General features: G+C 48.9%; 2 protein-coding genes across 5 annotated transcripts; both read left to right on the forward strand.

Moving 5' to 3' along the window:
• The first annotated feature begins 43 nt into the window (after positions 1 to 43).
• Positions 44 to 2,763, forward strand: c1qtnf9 (C1q and TNF related 9). Its single transcript, XM_086021533.1, has 3 exons — positions 44 to 1,086; positions 1,192 to 1,254; positions 1,362 to 2,763. The coding sequence occupies exons 1-3, from the start codon at positions 891 to 893 to the stop codon at positions 2,129 to 2,131; spliced, it is 1,029 nt and encodes a 342-aa protein (XP_085877659.1). The 5' UTR covers positions 44 to 890; the 3' UTR covers positions 2,132 to 2,763.
• Positions 2,764 to 3,134: 371 nt separating this feature from the next.
• spata13 (spermatogenesis associated 13) lies at positions 3,135 to 17,825 on the forward strand. 4 transcript variants are annotated; one of them, XM_086020171.1, is made up of 13 exons: positions 3,135 to 3,603; positions 9,113 to 10,330; positions 12,180 to 12,587; positions 13,057 to 13,201; positions 13,289 to 13,413; positions 13,594 to 13,773; positions 14,229 to 14,408; positions 14,788 to 14,967; positions 15,287 to 15,519; positions 16,027 to 16,156; positions 16,235 to 16,610; positions 17,159 to 17,233; positions 17,343 to 17,825. In XM_086020171.1, exons 1-13 carry the CDS (start codon positions 3,556 to 3,558, stop codon positions 17,522 to 17,524), a joined length of 3,480 nt encoding a protein of 1,159 aa, XP_085876297.1. In that variant the 5' UTR covers positions 3,135 to 3,555; the 3' UTR covers positions 17,525 to 17,825. The 4 variants fall into 4 exon arrangements, with proteins under 4 accessions (XP_085876297.1, XP_085876298.1, XP_085876295.1 ...); XM_086020169.1 differs by lacking the exon at positions 3,135 to 3,603 and adding an exon at positions 7,620 to 7,964; XM_086020170.1 differs by lacking the exon at positions 3,135 to 3,603 and adding an exon at positions 7,620 to 7,958.
• The last annotated feature ends 111 nt before the right edge of the window (positions 17,826 to 17,936 follow it).

Here is a 17,936-nt window from a genome sequence, read left to right on the forward strand (position 1 = left end):
CTTTAAAAATAAATACTGAGTACCCTTTAAGAAAAATATGCTTGAAAAATATACGCCGTGGATTTTTCCCCTACCCCAAATAAAAGTCACATTCATGCATATTTTTTTTTTCGATCACAATAACCTGAACAGTGGCGTGTTGACTTTAATTCCACTGTTGGCTACGTATATAGCAGCATGGGGGTGTGTTCACTTTGCAATGATGATATTGACTTATCTCCCTCCCCGGGTTTCGTCCCTCCTGCCTGCCTGCTCGTCCCTACTTGCCGACTGCAATCTAATAACAAAGAGGCAACCGGACGACAAAGTCATTAGGGCAGCAGCTTCCTGTGGATGCACTGACTACAGCGTCCTGGTTTAGTCGAGACAAAACATCTACTTGAGTGTTTTTCATGTTTAATCCAGTTTACTTATTGACAAAAGTGTAATTTGGCGGCAGAGAAAGTGCAGCTTCGGCGTATGAAAATACAACCAATGATTGATCAGTTCGGTTGTATTAGTACAATACATTCACATTATATGATGTAAATGTGTTTTTGTGCAATACAGTGGATGAAATCAATCAAATTAAGTTACAATGGCCTTAACCGCTTGTCTCGTTTTTGATAAATACTTTTGGATCAACCAGTTCTAATGTTAAAAAAAACAAAAAAAATATGGCTGAACCGTTGACTTTTAAAGCCTGCCTGGTCCTCCCAAGTTTAATATTAGCGCCACACTCAGGTGATGTGTAACTCACAAACACAATAAGTAAGCCAAAAAAAAAAGCGCTCAAGCGCCCAATTGAATTGAGGTCCAAAGTTCCTGCCAAGTCCAGTTCTTCACTTTTGCTCCCCAGATCACATTAAAACCCATTTGAAGATAACACATCGAGCGTTATTAGCTTAGCCATGTCACAGGCGAGCGTCAGCGGCACTCTCTTGCTCCTCCTGCTGGGACTCGGGTGCGTTGCGCAGGACGATGGACCGAGCGGTAATAACAAGGGCTGCGTTTGTGGCTATCCCGGCATCCCTGGGGATCCGGGGCACAATGGGGCACCCGGAAGAGACGGCAGGGACGGACTGCGAGGCGAGAAAGGGGACACAGGTGAGTAGCTACGCTTTTTAAATGTTATTTTATTGATTTTTTAAAAAATGGTCAATATTAAGTGTCAGCCGCTGTGTTTTTGACGCTTAACTTTGTCCCGGTAAGGTGGAATTGGTGCGGTGGGACCAGCGGGAAAGGATGGAGAAAAGGGAGATGCGGGTCCGACTGGTAAGGCCATGAATTACTTTTGAAGGTGCTCAAAACAGCATCCTGTCACTGTGTTGTAAAATCGATGCTCCACGATATCTGAAATACGATCTTCTGTGTTTGTCCAGGTGCACCTGGCCAAGCAGGGCTCAAGGGGAAAAGGGGGGACAATGGAGACCATGGGCCGCCTGGGAAAATGGGGCCCCAAGGAATCGAGGGGCCCATCGGACTGAAAGGAAATAAAGGCGAGCTTGGGTTACCCGGACCCCAGGGACCCAAAGGTGAAGAGGGATTTTCTGGACCACAGGGTCCGAAGGGGGAAACGGGTCTTCGTGGGGATCGAGGCATTCAGGGACCGATGGGTCCTCCGGGTAGGCTGGGGCCTAAAGGGGAACTGGGCGTTCCGGGTCCAAAAGGCGGCGTTGGTCAAAGGGGCGACCGGGGGTCTCGAGGAGACAAGGGCGACAAAGGCGAGCAGGGAGATGCTTTGGTCATCTCCAAAAGCGCTTTCTCCGTGGGACTCACCGCGCAGAGCAAACTCCCGACGGCGCACACGCCCATCCGGTTTGACAGGATTATTTACAACCAACAAAACCATTACGATCCCCAAACCGGAAGGTTCACATGCTCGGCAGCCGGCGCATACTTTTTCACCTATCACATCACCGTCTTCTCCAGGAACGTGAAGGTGGCCCTGGTGAAAAACGGCGCCAAGGTGCTTCACACCACAGACAGCTACCAGAGCGGCGAGGACCAGGCGGCTGGGGGCACCGTGCTGCAACTGCAGCCCGGGGACAAAGTGTGGCTGCAGGTAGTCGGGGGAGAACTTTTTAATGGGCTCTTCGCTGACGAAGATGACGACACCACCTTCTCTGGGTTCCTCATTTTTGGGGCCTAATTTTGAGTGGGGGAGCTTGTGAGGAAAATGAAAGTAAGTTAAAAGAAAGCAATGCATTAGTAAGTTGATGGAAGAAAGACAAAGAGCAATGGGCTACTTTAAAGAAAGGAGCAAGACAAGGCGTTATCAAGATTGCATATCTGATACATTTAATTCAGCAACATGGTGTGCATCAAGGTTCACCTCTTGACCCCCTTATTTTTTTCCACCAATGTTCATGTTCTCCCTGCAATTTTTTCTGAATGCTATGGAAAACTTTTTGCAGATGACACAGTCGCATATATACATCCAAACTCTAAATTTTACTACACAAATACTTGTCTTTACAGTTTGAGTTTGATAAGTTAACATTTGGCTGAGAATACTAAACAATTACAAAACTTGTATTATAATCTTTGAAACTCCTAAAAATGTTAACTATTTTGGGTGGTCGCACATGCACTATTGTCATGTTGAGTTGAGCATTGATAATATTTTTGTCTGATTATTTTTTGTATGGATTTTTTTTATTTTATTTTAACTGCTCTGTACATTGTGTAGGGTCGCCTTGAAAATGAAAAAGTATATCTCAAGATTACTGTACTCCTAATAAAAAAATTAATTAAAAATAAAGATTTAAATGTACAAAGGTACTATGTTGCATCTTGTCTCCTTGCTTTTTGGGATGGGCAAGCATGTACACTCGTGAAACAATATGAGGAAAAAAAATGCACCAACTGGAAGGTCCAGTCTTTTGACTTGACTTTATTGCCTCAGAGCAGGAAGAAGGCGTGACTGCTACGCCACCAGCCAACGCGCGATTGGCCGGCAACGAGACAGTCTTGCGGCTGTCAGCTAATCAAATTCCGAAAGGATCACTTCGACCCCGCCCTCCCTTTTCGCTTCATTTCCTCGCAGGAGTAAGAAGGGGGCGTGACTTTCCATATCATCCGACACGTGGTTGGCCTGCGGCGTAGCAGTCACGCGTCGGTCAACCAATCGAATCCCTCCGGGCTCTCCTCAACCCCGCCCTCATTTTGGAGACAACTGCAACAAGTGCATTAAGATGCTCTTCGTCCTCCTCGAGACGTACTTGTTTTAAACAACAGCTTTGGCTGCCATAAATAACCAGTTATCTTCACCGCCAACCTGAAAGACTTTTTAATCACTTCAAATTTGCTTATCAGGCATTTATCTCCCCTCAGAAAGTCGAATTTAAGGAACTTTTTGGCGCGACTGAAGTTTTATCGACGAGCGCTCGTCAGCTAGCCAAAGTTGCTACTACTAGCCCCGGTTTTTTTTTTTTTTTTTTTTTGCAAGGAGCCGCAAAATGAAGGAGAAACGTTTTCTTGTTTTCTTTTAAGTACCTTGTTTTCTTTTTAATTGACTCCCACTCGACATGGACGAAGGGAGCGAGGCTTCAGAGAAAGCCAGGCTACTTTTCTATGGCTAAAAAAGGGTCAGGAGGGGCAACATCAGCGACTATGAGCGGGGTAAGTCGTCCATTTTGTCTTTCTAAAAGAGCTTCTTAACTTAATATAAGTTGTGTATCTTATCGCTTTCTTCGCGTTATCATTGTGTCTCCTGTGTGCTTGAGAAGTGGGGGGTTATGGTGCATTACAGCCCTGGTTGTTATAGTGATGTGGGAGAAGCCAGGCTGGCTGAAGGAGGGGAGGAGGTGGAGGTAGTAGGGGGGGGTCTGAGGGGGCTTACAAAGAGCTTTAGGGCCAAAAGAAAGTGAATCAATGGCAGAAAGAAGTAGGCACTTTGGCTCCAGTTCTTTATTGGTCTCTGTGTAGTGTTAATCCCTTTCCCTGCTTTCAAAAGCCCCCCCCCCCCAAAAAAAAATTAATACACCTTAGAGGAGACCATCATATTAATGCAGAGGTTTTCCCGCTTAGACATTTTTAGGCGGACACCTCTGCCTAATTTTGGGCCATATCTGACAGTGAAAGCTCTGACATGAAAACTGGTATCTGATCAGCGTTCCACCTGTCGTGTTGCCCTTAACTTTAATTGCAACAATTATTATATTGGAAACGTGACAAGATTTCCCTTTAATTACACTAAATCAAAGTGCAAAATATGGTTGGAATTACCATTTCAGCCTGAGTGCAGTGCTCCTGTTTTGAAAATCGGATGGTGGGTTCCTGGGAAATTATTATTTTTTTATCACCCAAAAAAAAAAAAAAAAAAAAAGAGATCTTTTGAGGTTCCCGTGTGCTATCACCTACAGAAAATCTTGTAAGAAAAACACCTTTAATTTAGAGTAAAACAGTGTAACATAATTATGTTCAGAAAAAAGAAAATGTTCAAGAACAATAAAATACATGCCAGCCCTTGACAGGAAATTGTGTTGCTTTGAGTCAGGCATAGCACCTGTGCGAATGGTATCACCTTTACCTCAATTTGAGCCAGGAAAACCCCTGCAATATTCATACAAATAATAATAGCCGCTATTTATAGGGTCTTTCAAGTGACCCAAGGACTCCTACCAATAACCCATGAGGGTAGTTCAAATGTTTTGTACTTTGGGAGTGCCTTATAAGCGTCTCCTTGTGGGCTTCACGCGAAAGCATCGTGGTGAACCTCAAGATGATGCACCAAAAAAAATCGCTTTTGACAGTGGTGGAAGTTAAGATGGCAGCTGGTAACGGCCAGCTGTTCAATTTATACTACGGTAAGTCCAGTATTTAATAAAAAATAAAAAATGGGAGTATCTATGCATCACTGGTAAAAATGATTTGGTGTGCAAAACACATTTTACACAACAACCACTTCCTGTAGTCTACTTTCTCTTTCATACTTGTTTGCCACTGAGGAATATGAATTGTTTTCATAGCATCGCATTACATTTCAATTCCTTCGTCGGGTTCAAATTCCATAGTAGGTGTCTTTCATTTTTAAAGCTGCCTTCAGTCACAGTGTTGACTCTTGACGGGGCTCGTCCATGTATTGTATTAAATTCCCCAGTTGTCTGTCACTATGACAGCGGATCAGGTGAACGCTGTTGTGCGCCGTCCGTGTGCGAGCACAGACATCCCTCCCCCGGGCATGCCAAACTTCCCACGCTTTCTTCGTGGTAGGGGGCGGAGCGTCTGCCATTCTCCTTCCTCATGGCACATCCTGAAATGGGGAAGTCGAGGTCAAAGTGATGTGAGTGAATTTGTGTCGTGCCGTCGTAAAAACCTTTAGTAACGGCATGGGCAGCGTTCTTAACTGTGGAAAGATATAAAGTACCTTATGGAAGAAAAAAAAATAAGTGAAACTACACCCATTGATGGGTGGTGGTGCATTGATAAAGGGGAGTTGACTAGGGCTGAAACAATGAATTGAATAACCTATTACAAAAAGGTTGCGCCAGGCCCTGCCTTTCAAAGCCACACATTCAAAGTCACAGATACTACAGTGTAGTGTACTCAGTTTTTTGGGGGGTATATTGAGTTACCGCCTCCCTGAAATTTTTTTTTAAAAATTAGTTAAGGGCACTGTTGGAGGTAGCTAAAGGCATTCTCTTCATGTTTATCCCCCAAAGAGTGGAGCGCAGGTCCAGGTCCAGCCCCCAGTCGGAAGACCCCCCTTATTGAGAGGCAGGCAGCAACCTGGAGGGCCGTATGCAAGCTTTGGAGTGTCACTCGAAGTCAGCGCCAAATAGCCCGCTTGTCTGCCTGATTAGGCTATCATGTGTAGATGAAACCGCACTCAAAAGCAAAGCTGCGCTAATCACGTTAGCAATGGCATGGATGGCGAATATGGCACACACACACACACACACACACAGGACATGTGCGGTGTGTGTGCGGCGAGCTGACTCGTAGCATCCGCTAATTGGCGTTGAGCATTCTGAATGCTTATTCACGCGAGCTTTGCACACACAAACAAGAAAAAAAACGTGGGCAGGGCATTTTCAAATGTGCAAAATGTTTTTATGGGCATTTTCAAATGCGTAAAATGTTTTTTTTTGTTTTTTTTTTTTTTTTTTTACATAATTGACTTCGTCATAATTGAGTACTGTGATTCAAACCAGGGTTTTATTCTTTTGTTCTTACACAATGATAACTGGGATTTATGTTATGTATGTCGGAGCGGTTTGCATAGGTGGATGGGTCACACCGGATTCATGGCATTTCCATTCATTTGAATACGGAATGATGATTTGCGTGATCACGGAAGGAATTTAACACGGAAGCCAAGGCGACGCTGTGTGTGCATTCGACACTGAAAAATTCCTCTCAACATGATAAGCCCCCGCCGCCCGCCCAGCCCAACAAGTATGTCGTTCTGTACGTTCACGATGCCGGGAGAGGCTCTGAAAAAGCGCTGGAAAACGTCAAGGGTCGATTTTCCCATGATCCGCCCTCGTCTGGAGGCCCTGGGCTCTAATGCTTGGCTCTTTGCGCCTTTAATGAATCTGATCCCCGGCCCAAGGCCGGGGGCATACCTCTGCAGAGGTGACCTCCGTCTCAGAGTTTCCCCGTGGCTCGCATTTATTTTTATTTTTTTCCCCCCGTCTCCCTACATAACAGATTGTTGTGAGATTTTCTTCTGAACAAGAAGGGAGTCGGTGATGGACGTCTTCTCTCGTTCTACGCATGCAAGCCGGGATGCTCCAGACCTAATTGCGCATGTGTTTTTTTTTTTTTTTCTCCCCCCAGTGCGTCCATGTTTACCTAAATGCACGCATGTTCATCCTCGTCTCCGGGAGTCTAATCTGAGGCTGGCTCCAGCTGGCTGAGTGAAACCTGATGGGAGGGGTGATGGCGGGTGGGGAAAGAAAAGTGGGCGCGCAACTCCTCCCTGAGCCCTTCATTAACTCGGGACCAGGACCTCAGCAAGGAATTGACAGAGCGGCAGAATAGCCGCATGCAAAAACAAAGGACGATGCGTCAGAATGCACGTGCAGATTTTACTTAGAAAAAAAAAAAAATCTTGTAATATTACATTCTCCTACTCAAATGTATCCTAAAATTAGGATTCAATTAAATCTTTATTCTGGTGGTATCACTCAGTTAGGTTTCCTCAGCAGTATTCCAAAATTTGGGGGAAATTTAGCTTTTTGTTTTGCTGTAGTAAATTGACATTTTATTGTCATAAACTTGCAACTTTTACCATGTGCATTTCTTCTCCACCCCCAAAAATACTTCTAAGATGTATTTTTTTTTTTCCAGCTGCGTAAAGCTATTCTCATCAAACGTTTTTTTTCCCTCATTATATTACTGCTTGTAAAATCGTAAACTTGTGCGTAATATATTTTATTTTCCAACTTTTTGCTTCCAAAATCCCAATTTAGTTTTTGTATAAGCCCCCCCACCACAATTTCCCTTTCATCAGTGTATCCTGAGCACGCATTTTACCCTCCTGTCGTAAGATGCCCGTAGTGGTCGAATGCCAGCTGGCCCGTGACACCTTAGTCACTGTTCTGGCTCCAAGTGCGGGCCTGAGGGGGGGGGGCATAGAGGTGTTGAAGGAGAACTCAGCCAGTGGAGCGTCTGTCACGGGATCCAAATCCAAGAAAACAAGCAAAAGCTGGACTTGTTGACATTCCGCGCCTATCTCCTATCTCCCATCCCTCGCCCCGGCCGGGAAAACACATCCCGCTGCTCTTCGTCAATCCTCGGCGGCAGTACAAGAAGACAATTGAGAGCCGTTTTGAAAGTGGCGCATTGTTCCTGGGAGGGTGGGGGGGTGGGGGGGGGCGCTGACTGCGTGTCAGCGGGCGGTGCTCGGCAGCGACAGCGCCGCGCCAATGCCAGGAGTGACGGAAGATTCCGCACACCCGACAAGCACGCCATCTGGATCTGTGATACTGACGCGTCGTGGACGCAGGGTTTTCCCGGCTCAAACCGAGGTAGAGGTGAGACTATTCTGATCGCGCGCGTGCCGCCGTTGTTATTTAACGTTTTTTTTTTTTTCCCTATGTCAGAAATCATATTACAGTCAGAAACTTTCGACTGTTTCCGATACAGCGCCACGTGGAGAAACACTTTATTGCAGTTAAGAAATGGCACCCAACTTTGCGGCTCTCTCCAAATTTGATACGCGGGCAAGGAACAACCTGTGGGGGGTGAAATGTTGGCGCTGTATTGTGTAGTGCGGCAAATGGCGACGTTACAGTGAAAGGTTGGAAATTGCCGTTAAAATGCCGGAAGCATGGCAATTTATCGCATTAATCACAACGGATTAGCATTTTTTCATCGCTTAGTCATGCTCCGAGAGGCCCGCTTCAAAGGGCCAGCTGCGTTAACTGCGGCTGTGACACACACACACACACACACACACACACACACACACACACACACACACACACACACGTGCAGTAGAAGACCCCGACCTGGGCCTCGGCTCCCCTCGGACTTTCAAATCACAGCACCGGCGTTAAATGGCCGTCCTGATTCAAGTGTGTGGTTTGTTCGGCCATTGGTCGAGCTACTCTTTATTTACCTTTGACTCATCCATTGTATTGTAAACAAGCATTATCTGTTCAATGTGCTCACTCCTCAAGTGCTTGCTCAAGACCCGCTACTGCGGTAGCTGCAACACAAGGGGGGGAAGAAAAAAAAAAAAGCATTGCATCATTGCCGGGCTTATTATTCTGTTTTGAAAATGTCGTTTTTTTGGTTTTTTTTAACAGCATGTACACAAATAGTTGGGCCTCTGTGTGCCTGCCTCTAAATGTTGATTCCCATTATCAAGTAAATCTTTTGTTAGCTGTTACGAATCTAGCCCTGCCGCTAATTTACATAATGGCGCCCCTGCCCGTGACTTCTGTTCATTTTCAAGCAACTGACTGATTACACGGAAGCAAAAAAGTTGGCCCCCGCGTGGACCGTAATTTTATAAGACTGTTTTAAGAGTGAGACTAGTTTTATGTAAGGACCCCTTGGCTCGGAAGCTTCACCCAGACCAGCAGATGTTATCATGGCCGCGCTTATTATGCAAGTAAGAACCAGTGTTATTGTATGTAATTAAAAAGCTCCTAAAAGTCTTTGATTTCTTCCGCAGGCAGAACCAACGGACGGAGTCTCGCTCATAAGCGAAGACTCTTTCCCTGGCCTCCACCCGTCCATCGCGGACCCTCCGATACGGAGTCGCCCCCTCAGCGACTTGTACCCCTTCCACGGTCAACCGGAGCCGAGCGCCGCCCCGCAGCTGCGGCCCGTCACCGTGGGCCCCGCCGCCACGGACGAGAGCCCGCCCAACGGCGCGGACTCCGCCTCCGGGAAGCCCGGCTCCTCCAGAATCATGCGGCTGTTCTCCAGCTCCAGGAAGGGCCCCTTTCCTGCGCCGAGTCCCGCTACCGACAGTGTGCCCGGACTCGGCATGGTGGACTCGTTTAAAAAGCTGCGCACCTCCGTCTTTCAGGGGATTCAGAATCGTGGAGCAGGCGGACCTGCGTCCAGTCGGGAAGCCGAGAACGGGAACGCCCTGGCGAATGACGCCACCGAGTACCCGTCGAATGGCAATTTCACGGCGAGTCGCTACGACTCCGATATGGACTCCGACGAGGACGTCGCCGATGGCCTTCAACGCAATTCCCGCTTCTCGTGGAGTATGAGGAGAGCGTACGGAGCCGGGCGCATTACCATGTTGGGCGTGGACGAGGAGAGCCACAAGAAAGCAAAGATCGACGGGCAGGCGGAAAGCGCGTCTAATACCACCACCGTGCTGAGCAGACTGAGTAAGAGCGCGGATAACCTTCACATTTTTAAAATCCCGTTCAGGCGCAAGGCCCCCACGCCGTCCCCTCAGGCAGACCCCCAGAGGGCGACAGCGTCAAACGGGACTCCGACTCTCCAGAGGACCTCCAGCGCCTCCTCGGCGGACCTCGGCGGCAGCAGGAAGAGCCCGGTGAGAGTCAAAGGACAGATGCTGAAGTTGGTGGGCGGCATCGCCGATGCGAGCGTCCTGCGCCGGCCAAGCCGCTCGCCCTCTCCGGGCAGCCCCGCTCCCATGTCGCCCCTGAGCCGTCTCCACGACGACTACTCGCGCCGCGTGCCTTGCCGGAGCGCCAGCGAGCGACGGCGCCGACCCTCGCCCGTCAGACCCCGGGTCATGTCCGCCGGGCACGCGCCGCTGGTTCACGCGCCGCCTGAGCAGGACGTTGCCGCGCCCCTGCGTCAGATCGCCGCGGGAGACGGATGCCTGGAGATCACCACGTGCGGGTTTGTCCCGGAGCACCAGTCACCGCCCGGTAGCCGAAAAGACGAGCTTCCGCACGAGGTAAGCGTGGAGGCGATTTTGCCAACTTGAACTATGAAATTGGTGTGCGGCAGAAACCGGCTGAAGTGTCTGCGATTTGGTGACTGGTTTCCCATCAGCGACTGACCACGGGCCTCCGGTTTTGCTGCGATTCAAAATCTGGGTCTTTGTCGCCAAAATAGGCAGGTGCGGCCAGTGCCTGAAGCGACGTATCATCGCCAGCAGCCCCTCAAAATAGCCACACACCATTGGTTGGGGACTTTTCCCCCTCTCGTTGTGGTCATCTGACAGTCGCGCCATGTTTTTGTGGTTCAAAAAAAAAAAAAATAATGCACTACAGTACACCGCATTTAGAGCCTTAGTTGCGGTGCATTTTCTTTGGGGTAAAGCTCGCCTTAAGGTCCGCCTGATGAAGCAGAGCCAACAAAGCAGCAGTGGCGCACGACAGCAGCTTATTGGACATCAGAAAGTCGCAATTAAGATCCGGTACTTGAATTGTTTGACTGTCATGTGCGCTTGTCTGTCTGGTGTTTGCCCTCCATGTGATATATTGACTTGCAGCGGGTCACATGCCGGCCCCGGCTGTCCTGCGCTTGAAGGAACAGGCCCGGTTAATGATTAGGCTTTGTTTATGATTAGCAGCCACTTGCGCAAATGGGCAGAAATTGTGGGCGGGAAGGTCCAAGCGAGCCTTTGGCTTCTACACTTTAGTCGGCGCGGCGGCGCAAAGTCCAGCAGCGTTGCACTCGAGTCAGTTAAAAACCCTGAAGTGCGATTTGGGTCTGAAGAGTACCTTTTTTTTTTTTTTTTTTTTTTTTCCAATTTTGCTTAGCTTTTTGAGGATGCTTGGATCGCCTTAGAAATCAAGCGGCTCGGCCCGGACGCGGGCCTGCATGTGTTTCACAATGGTGCTAGCGCTCTGCGTGCCTTTCCGCTGTGTGTGCGGCGGTCCCGACCCGGATCGGGAGAACCAAAAGGTGAGGCTTGATTGTTGCCAGCTGCCCGGGTCAATATTTGCACGTGAAATCAAATCTGGCGCGATAAGTGTTTTATTGCAAAAAATATTTATGCCGCCGATAGGTATTGGAACATTTTTCTCCCTGGGAAAGCTGATGATATTGATTCAAGTGTCTTTGCGCTGATTCTCAAGCACATCAGCAGTCCAGTTTTTTTTTTTTTGTTCGCGTCACAGACCGGTTTCACATCAAGTCATTTTTTGACACACCGGCATGATTTGTTCTCCAACTATTTCGCAGTTGGTTGTTTGCGCCCTCACAGTATTGTGTTTTTATTTTTTTAATTTTTTTTTTTTTTGTACAGTAAACGTCCTATAATACCGACGCGCGTAGAGAACAAAAGCCACCGTCGCCGGTGCACTTTTCAACAGTTGAATGAACTCCAGGGGAAGGATAAAAACCTGCGAGCACACTCGCGTAGAAGCTGTTGTGGGTCACTGCTCTCACGCGGACGCTCACACGCGGACTCTTGAGACCCCCCCCCCCCCCCCCCCCCAAAAAAAAAAGAATTTGAACAGGTTTAAATGAGCCGGTCCCCATCTTGGCATAATGTTGATTTTTGGTCGATGCCATGTTGGAAAGGGAAGCAAGGCCTTTTATGCTTTTGCGAGCGTGTCGCCACATATAAACCAGAACAGGCTTGGTACCTTCGAATCACCTCTAGCGATAAATGAGTATTTGAAGTAGGACTGCTAATATTGTCTCTTGAATCCAGCTTTCTTTTTCTTTGAATTTGTAGGCTCTTTTTCTGTCTCGTCATTAGGCTTTTTTTTTTTTTTTTTCCTCTTTCCGACTGATCCAAACATTATTTTTGACATTGTGGGTTATTGCTGACTTTTTCTTGTGATTTTCAGGTCACGTCAGAAGAGCAACGGGAGCAAGCGTTGCGACAAGATGGCGACTCCCCGGGAACCAGCGGCAGCACCTCTCCTCTCTCCCCGGTCTTCCTCCCGGAGTCGCCCGCGTCGCCCTCCGCGGAGGCCAGCGCCGTCAAGCCCCGGCGGCGGAGCGGGCGCCAGAGGCCGCGACCCATCTCGGACTACGGGCAGCTGCTCTCCAGGAAGCACCGCATTCCCGAGGAGGCGGGCGAGCCGAACCCCGGCGAAAACAGCCAGTCGCTCCGCCAGGAATGTGTCGGGAACGGCGCGTGTGAGAGCGGCGTGGGCGCCAGCGGCCCAGGCAGGCGGCAGCAGCGACCCGTGTCTGCGATGGGGGTGGAGGACTTGTACTCCCCCGACGCTGACGAGGACCGACTTCCTTCTGTGGGGTTTTCTTATTTTCATATGTCACAGAGGCTGTGTTTGGAATATATTCCCTTTGCCTGCATTATTTTCATTTGCCTAAGTGCGTACGTCTGGCTCAAACAAAAACAAATTTCTGTGAAGCTTTTTCTTTTTCTATAAACACTTCTTTTGTAATTGAATTATTCCAATTAATCGTTTAATCCCAACTGTATGGTGATTTTTTTTTTTTTTTTTTTTTTGCCGAGTATTATTTTTGACAGTAGGTCCACCACCTAACGTTAATCGTCACCAATTATGTGACAGCATTTACTTTTTTTCCCGTGCACGCGATCGGCATTTGTAATTAATTTTCACGTCATTTATTAACGAACAATGTAATGATTATATAAAAATGTCCCGTATAGGGAGCAGGGGCTGATTCTGAACACAGCCGGCGAAAAATGGCTGTAGAGACTTTGTAAATCCCAGATCTTGTGTTCCCCTGCAGCTTCTGTCACGGCCGCCCATCCCCTCCCACCAGGTGCCCCCCTACAAGGCGGTCTCAGCCAGGTTCCGCCCCCCCACCCTCTCCCAGAGCACCCCCATCGGACTCGACCGCGTGGGCAGGAGAAAGCTGCACCGGGTACTCAGCGGTAGGCAAAGTTGGATGCGGGGCGAATGCGGATGAACCTCCCAGCGATGCCTCGAGCTCCCGATTTATTTATTTTTTCGCTCCTTAGACGGCACGTCCGAAGCCTCGCCGGCGCTGGACGACAGCGTGAGCGAGGAAGAGGAGGAAGAGGGCGGCTTCGCCGACGGCACGCCGTACCTGGAGCCGGGCGTGGAGCTGTCGGTGCTCGTGGAGGTGAGCCGCACGTTGACTGTATGACGTAACGTTTGTCTCGCCGCGTGGCTCTGCGCGCGCGTTCGTCCCCGTGAGGACACGCGAGGATAAAAGGGCCTTTTTCGACATGTTTGGCAAGCCGTGCCGTAATCCTCCGTGTCCGACACGGGCTCATCGGCCTTGTGATGTGCGTTGGCGCAGTGGATAAGCTCGGGCCACGCCGTGTACGCCGAGGCCCTGTGGGACCACGTGACCCTGGAGGAGCAGGAGCTGGCCTTCAAGGCGGGCGACGTAATCCGCATCCTGGATGCCTCGCACAAGGACTGGTGGTGGGGCAGGGGGCCCGACAAGGAGGCCTGGTTCCCCTCAGGCTTTGTCCGGGTGAGTGGACTTCCTGACCCGCTTGTTTGCACTCGACTTGTAAGCTGGCTCGACTCCAAATGGAAGCCGCTCTTAACATTGTGTGTGTGTGGAAGTAAATCTACCACCCGCCGCTCGGGGTTCAACTGGTTTCTGTGACGACCGGTGTTGAATGACAGTTGAGTCTTAATTAGCCTGCGATTTGATTGGCAGATAGGCGTGTAATGCTGTGTAATTGCTTGTTGCTCATTGAAAGATGCCGAGCAAGCGCTGGTTAAACTGTCCCGTGTGGTTGCCATGGTGACGCAGAGTGGCTCTGGTGCTTTTTTTTTTTTTTTGTGCGCGCGCTTTTAAGTGTGTTTTGTTCTCTTTTCTGCTTTCGTAATTGTGCAAGCAAAACTGTTGAAGAAGCTTTTTAATCTTTTTATTTATTTTTTTTATTTTTAAGCTCCTATGTTCCCATGGGCTTGTTTCAGGTGCGCGTGAACCAGGAGGACTCCAGCGCGGGGAGCGTAGAGAGCGTGGCCGACCAGGAGGACCCGGCTCCCCGGGAGGCGCACAGCAGCCAGCACAGGCAGCAGATGAGGACCAACGTGGTGCAGGAGATCATGAACACAGAGCGCATCTACATCAAGCACCTGAAAGACATCTGCGAGGTGCGCAGGGCTTTTTGATGGCGATCAATCCATGTTTGTCAGGATTGGTTTTATCTTTTTTTTTTTTTGCCTCTGTAGTTCAAATCGCAACCATGTTTCATGTGCTTTGCTTACACCAACAACGTGGCTGTGAACCGGGAGTCATTTTAAAATGGGATTTTTTTGGGGTAAAAAATATCCAGTATTCATTTTTAAAGCCATCGCCCATTCTCACTTTTATTCACTTAAGCCTTTGTGTCACTATTTCCCTTCAAATATGAGCCAAAAAGAACAGCCTAATTCAGTGTTCAAGTTGAGCTTCCAGCGCCCTCTGTAGGCCGACGTGTGAACCGCTCCCAGACTTTCCAGTCTTTTTATTCTTTCTCGCTCTTCTACACAGGGTTACATCCGTCAGTGCCGCAAGCACCCGGACATGTTCACCGAGCCCCAGCTGAAGACCATCTTCAGCAACATCGAGGACATCTACAAGTTCCAGAGGCAGTTCCTACGCGACCTGGAGAAAAAGTACAACAAGGCGCAGCCGCATCTCAGCGAAATCGGCTCCTGCTTTCTATTGCAGGTCACCTGAAAGCAGTCAACATACAATACCCACGCAAAGTTTGGGATGTTGGCCTTTCCAGTGCGATTTTAAGATCAACCTAAAATAACCTTTACTGATGAACATAATGCGACCGTTTTGAATGCACGTGTCCACCTGTTCAGTCTTTCTAACAAGGTGAAGGTGTTTGACCCGTGAATAGATAATAATACATTCCCTGGTTAAATTTGAATCGGTGTTTGCATCAAAGGCCAATATCCCACATTTTTTGGTGAAAAGTATCGTTCGAGTGACTAAAAACTGTCAATATTCACCCTCTGTCTTTCTTTTTCCCCGACAGGGCGAAGGCTTTTCCATCTACTCGGAGTACTGCAACACCCACCCAGCGGCCTGCGGCGAACTGCAGCGCCTCATGAAGTCCGGCCGCTACAAGCACTTCTTTGAGGCCTGCCGCCTCTTGCAGCAGATGATTGACATCTCCATCGCCGGCTTCCTGCTCACCCCCGTCCAGAAGATCTGCAAATACCCCCTGCAGCTGGGGGAGCTGCTCAAGTACACCCCCAAAGACCACAGGTGCCGCTCGAATCCCGACTTGCGGCGGAGGAATGGAATTCTTTTTGTCAGCTAAACGTGCCCGGGCACCTCCTTGTCCCACGCGTATCTTATCAGCTCGCACTGACGTGTATCGTACAGGATACGGGTCGTAAACTCATTTTAACTCCAGAGGCCGCAGGGATCACATTGACGACACAATAGCGCTCCACATCACGTGTCGGGCTCGCAGCAAATATGTTGTTTAAAATCAGCCAAGTGTAGCCCCTAAAATAAAATAAGGTGACTAAAACTACTCACCCTTTGACACTGAATGAAGTGTTAGGAAATGGAGGCTTTCTTTTTTTTTTTTTTTTAAGGGTTCGTGTTCATGCAAGTGTACCTCCTCAAAAATAAGAAATGCGCAACTGTTATGAACATTTGAAAAGGCATCTGTTCATTGCGAGCTGATGAAAAGCCAAACCAAAGTCAACTAGCGTCTCGGAAACTGTAAGTAAAACTGCCCTGTTGTTCCCCGCCGCGCCCTAGTGACCACGGCGGCGTGAGCGACGCCTACCAGGCCATGAAGAACGTGGCGAGTCTGATCAACGAGAGGAAGCGGCGGCTGGAGAGCGTGGACGCCATCGCCCACTGGCAGGTGGCCATTCTGCGCTGGGAGGTGACGGAACGCCTTCTAAGGTAGCCCGAACTGCCCGCCGATGGCTTTCAGCTGAATATGGCGTCATCTTCGGCGCAGGGGCCCGACGTGCTGGAGCGCAGCTCCGAGCTGATCCACTCCGGAGAGCTGACTCGAATCCTCCGCCAGGGCAAAATGCAGCAGCGCAGCTTCTTCCTGTTCGACCACCAGCTGGTCTTCTGCAAGAAGGACGTCCTGCGCCGGGACCTCCTCCACTACCGAGGGCGGCTGGATATGGACCTCACCGAAGTGCTCGACGTGCCCGACGGGCGGGACCCGGACCTGGGCCTGACCCTGAGGAACGCCGTGCGCCTGCGCCACGCCGACACGCTGGAGTTGATGTGCGTGCTGTGCTGCAGGAAGCTCCAGGACAAGGAGAGGTGGCTGCAGGCCTTCGGCAAGGAGAGGCGGCGGGTCAAGGAGGACCGGGAGATGGGTGAGCCTCCCGCAAACTCTTCGGCGGGAGACACTACACCTGCAGGTTTCTGATTGGGAAAAGTTCATTTAAGGCCTGAACTATCATGAAAAAGCGCCACTCGGCCCTTTAAAACACGGCGGTTCGTGTCCGTCACCATTGAAAAGTTGTCCAAAAATGTCTTTTACTACTCAACCACAGGTTAACCAATTAGAGGTCTGAAACCCCTAAAAAAAAAATTCTCATCTCAAACAGTAGCCCCTTTCAAGCTGCCTGTAAAAGATGGCATTAGGTGTTATATAAAAAGTCTTTAAAAAAAAAAAAACGGAATATTGTAAAATGGAGGCTGAAATATGATTGGATACAAATGAAAAAAAATCCACATTGTACCGGAAGCAGCGCATCAAAAGAGAAATAAAAGCTAGAAGGTGGCCACAGAACAATATAAACCTTTCTGTCAAAACACCACTGCAAACTCATCCAATTTCCAGGAACACCGTTTTAGAGTTCCGCTTGTAAATGTAGGCAGGGCTTCGAATAGCGCTTTGATTTGCATGGTTTGTCCCCAGGAATAGAAATCAGTGAGGAGCAAAGGAAGCAGGCTATTGCAAACGCCAGAAGAGCAAAACAGGGCAAGATCCAAAGTAAGGAAGCACAATATTCAGATTTACTTTTTTTGTTGATTTCGTTTCAACTTTTTTTAAAACAAATTCTTTGATATATATATATATATCGAATAACCATCCATTCCAGCTGTGGGCTACTCCAGCTCCATGCCGCCGCACCACCAAAACCTCCACCCGCTCCACCAGCGCCACGTGACCATCCCCACCAGCGTGCCCCAGCAGCAGGTGTTCTCCCTGGCCGAGCCGCCCAAGCGAAAACCTTACCAGCTACTCTACAGCATCACCCGCGGCGCCTTTTTCAGGAAGTGAACCAGGCCTCCTCTGTCCGTTCCTGTGAATGTATTTGTTCGCGTGTGTGTGATTTTTACATGTAGTTGACTGTGCCTTGGATGAAGAAGGGGCAACTAGTGTTAAAATACCAACTGTTTTGTTCGGGTACCCCTCAAGCGTGTCTCTGGGACAATGATGTCTCTTCTGCGCTTATGTTGACTCGTATTTTATTTCACAAAGGCTGGACCCTTTTTGTTGTCGTTTTTATTTGGACCTCTGCTGCTGAACACCATGTCTGTTGATAACATTGTAAATAAAACTCTTGTATGAAAAAACGTCATTCCAGGCTCTCTCCGTGGGGCAGACATTTTGTGTCAAAGGGAGTCTGTAACGACGGTAACGCGATACCTGCGGTTTTGCCCTTGCCGCCGGTCTTGTTTCACACTGCAGC

The sequence above is a fragment of the Filicampus tigris genome, chromosome 21 (genome assembly GCF_054856515.1).
Source record: "Filicampus tigris isolate MCC_2025a chromosome 21, RoL_Ftig_1.0, whole genome shotgun sequence".
In the NCBI taxonomy this organism is placed as follows: domain Eukaryota; kingdom Metazoa; phylum Chordata; class Actinopteri; order Syngnathiformes; family Syngnathidae; genus Filicampus; species Filicampus tigris.

What these genes read in the sequence shown, in the direction of transcription:
- c1qtnf9 (XM_086021533.1), top strand. Translation starts at nt 891, where the DNA reads ATGTCACAGGCGAGCGTCAGCGGCACTCTCTTGCTCCTCCTGCTGGGA. An exon ending in AGGCGAGAAAGGGGACACAG is followed by an intron (nt 1,087 to 1,191) that starts GTGAGTAGCTAC and finishes TGTCCCGGTAAG; the next exon opens with GTGGAATTGGTGCGGTGGGA. An exon ending in GGGAGATGCGGGTCCGACTG is followed by an intron (nt 1,255 to 1,361) that starts GTAAGGCCATGA and finishes GTGTTTGTCCAG; the next exon opens with GTGCACCTGGCCAAGCAGGG.
- spata13 (XM_086020169.1), top strand. Translation starts at nt 7,857, where the DNA reads ATGCCAGGAGTGACGGAAGATTCCGCACACCCGACAAGCACGCCATCT. An exon ending in AAGACGAGCTTCCGCACGAG is followed by an intron (nt 10,331 to 12,179) that starts GTAAGCGTGGAG and finishes TGTGATTTTCAG; the next exon opens with GTCACGTCAGAAGAGCAACG. An exon ending in CAAGGAGGACCGGGAGATGG is followed by an intron (nt 16,611 to 17,158) that starts GTGAGCCTCCCG and finishes GTTTGTCCCCAG; the next exon opens with GAATAGAAATCAGTGAGGAG.